Genomic DNA, 2,500 nt, shown 5'->3' with positions numbered 1-2,500 from the left:
GCTGAAATTGCCATTATTTAAAAAAAAAAAAATAATGATAATAATAATAACAATAATAAAGGGAAAGAACGCTTTAAATGAAACATTAATAAACCCACCATTATTCAAAGCATGGTGCCACACAATTTTATGTCAAACGCGAAAACGAGAAAATCGAGCGAAAAAATAGCAAATAAAGAGCGGTTAACGTACAGAAAACATAAAATTTATAAAACTCAAAAAACTTTAAAATAAGGGAAATTAAATATCAGGTCTTTAAGAGAAGCAAGTCTAGGACCTAACTCTTTTGGAGCTAACCACTGAGTACTAAGTTCACTTTTCAGAGGAGGATGTCGACTTAAGATATATGCACAAGAGCAAAAGAGGTTCAACTTCTAAGTGAAGGAACAAGTCACTTAAGAGTCCATGGTCCAAGAATGGATAAACAGAGAATTACTGGGGCATAACCCACAGGGGGATTTCACGCTAGCAAAATTAAACAGCTCCTCACTAATAAAAACACACATGATAAATCAACAAGAAATCTCGTCCAAAACGTTCTGGCAGAATTTAAAAAAAAGGTAATATTAAATGGCAAAGACAAAAAGAGCACCGAATTACTGGAGAAATACAAAGTAATCAATCCAAAACTACCTTACTTTATGGCTTTACAAAGACCCACAAAGATACCCTATCATTCAGACCTCATCTCATGGGCCGGAACTTTCAATAACTTCCAGGTGGTTAGCAGGTCTCTTTCCCCATTTTTAGACACATTTACTCACTATCACATACAGCATTCTGAATATTCGTGCCACAAATTCAAAGCAGTGCATATGGCCCTTCACAACAAAAACTCATGTTTGGATGTATATTCTCTCTCTCTCTCTCTCTCTCTCTCTCTCTCTCTCTCTCTCTCTCTCTCTCTATATATATATATATATATATATACATATATATATATATATATATATATATATATATACATACATATATATATATATATATATATATATATATATATATATAAAATACAAATATTGTTTTAAATAAATTTTGGTTTCATATTTATGAATATAAAATGTTTCGCATATGTAAGTGAATATATATATATATATATATATATATATATATATATATATATATATATATATATATTACATTCTTTTTCTCATTATTATGTTGAAAAGGGCGAGCTGAAAAAATACAAATCTCAACTGTGCCATTTTTAAGGGTATTTCGTTCCTTACCTGTGCTTAAGCGAAATAAGTGCAATAATACAAGCATTATTGTTGCATGCACAACAACGATCTATAACTTGAATGTATCAGAAGCTAATGATGAAGATTAAACTGTTTGACAGATTAACTCACAGTGAAGCTCATCTGCCTGATTATCGGTGCAGTCAGGCCAGCCGTCACACCAATAATAGCGATGGACGCGAGCCCCTGATCCACAGATAGCGAAGTCTCCTGTAAAGGGCAGATGACTCAATCAGCGAAATCATGTGTGATATATCTCCTCGGCAGAACAATAACGAATATGCTAAGTAAAACATACAACTGTAGATGTAAAATAATTATTACAGCGAATAATTACAGCGAAAGTAAGATATCTGAAGCAATTTAAACCCTTATATCTACTTCATACCATAAGAAACGTGCGTAATGATGACGGTTTTTTTCCATAATGGACAAAACATTTGCTGATATCCTTGTACAAACCTCCCGCATAAGAACTTAAAATTTGTCTGGATTGTAAATAAGGCACCGGGAACCTGTACATTGCTTACATAATGTTAGGGCAGTGGGGCCAAAGTGAGAACTGAGTCTGGTACACGCTAGAGCAAAGGCACATGAACAAACTTTCGTAACCTTATTTAAGGTTCAGACCCTTGTTTTCATGTAACCTTGCGAATATCGAAGGGGAACTTAATTGATGAAGACAGTTCAGTTTGAATCCAAGTGTCCAGATACAATAATATGGAACACTGCTAATCCCGTTAAGAATAACATTTGCTCAAGAGGAAACAGGCATATAAACTATTTGTGAAAGAAAATTCTGTTTGGTTTATCACTTTAATCTAACTAAGCTAACAATACGCACGTAAATACAATGTAAAGGTTGATTATTTTCTGACGTTTGGCCCACTGAAAGACAGCAGGGTTAGGACAAGGTCAGCTGGCCGGAATACAATGTGCAAAGACTTCAGTAACGTGAATGAACGCGTGTCATGTGTAAGTTCCTTTACTTCAGTCGGTTCCATCAAAGTGTATGTCGTTACAAGAAGATAATAACGCTTCCATCATTTCAATACCGATATAATTTTGAAATGATTAATATTTGTAGCTTTACCTAATATAGAAAATATCTATCTTCACGAGGAGTAAAGTGAAATTGAAAAAGATGATCTTGCCCGAAATTCGATAGCTGATGTATACCAATTTTGGCTAAAAATCTGAAAAGGATGCAATATATAAATTACATGAGTCAAAGTAAATATTTTTAGATTCGTATACTA

At 33.4% G+C, this 2,500-nt stretch overlaps 1 protein-coding gene across 1 annotated transcript in view; it reads right to left on the bottom strand.

Annotated features, from left to right (window-relative positions):
* Window positions 1-2,500, bottom strand: part of LOC135197478 (G-protein coupled receptor GRL101-like) — a 367,490-nt gene that overhangs the window by 220,908 nt on the left and 144,082 nt on the right. The window contains exon 8 of the mRNA XM_064224543.1: window positions 1,353-1,451. Coding sequence (XP_064080613.1) covers window positions 1,353-1,451 — 99 coding nt within the window. The remainder of the gene's footprint in view (window positions 1-1,352; window positions 1,452-2,500) is intronic.

This window comes from Macrobrachium nipponense, chromosome 21, assembly GCF_015104395.2.
Source record: "Macrobrachium nipponense isolate FS-2020 chromosome 21, ASM1510439v2, whole genome shotgun sequence".
NCBI lineage: Eukaryota > Metazoa > Arthropoda > Malacostraca > Decapoda > Palaemonidae > Macrobrachium > Macrobrachium nipponense.
This window is presented reverse-complemented; position numbering and strand designations above follow the sequence as displayed.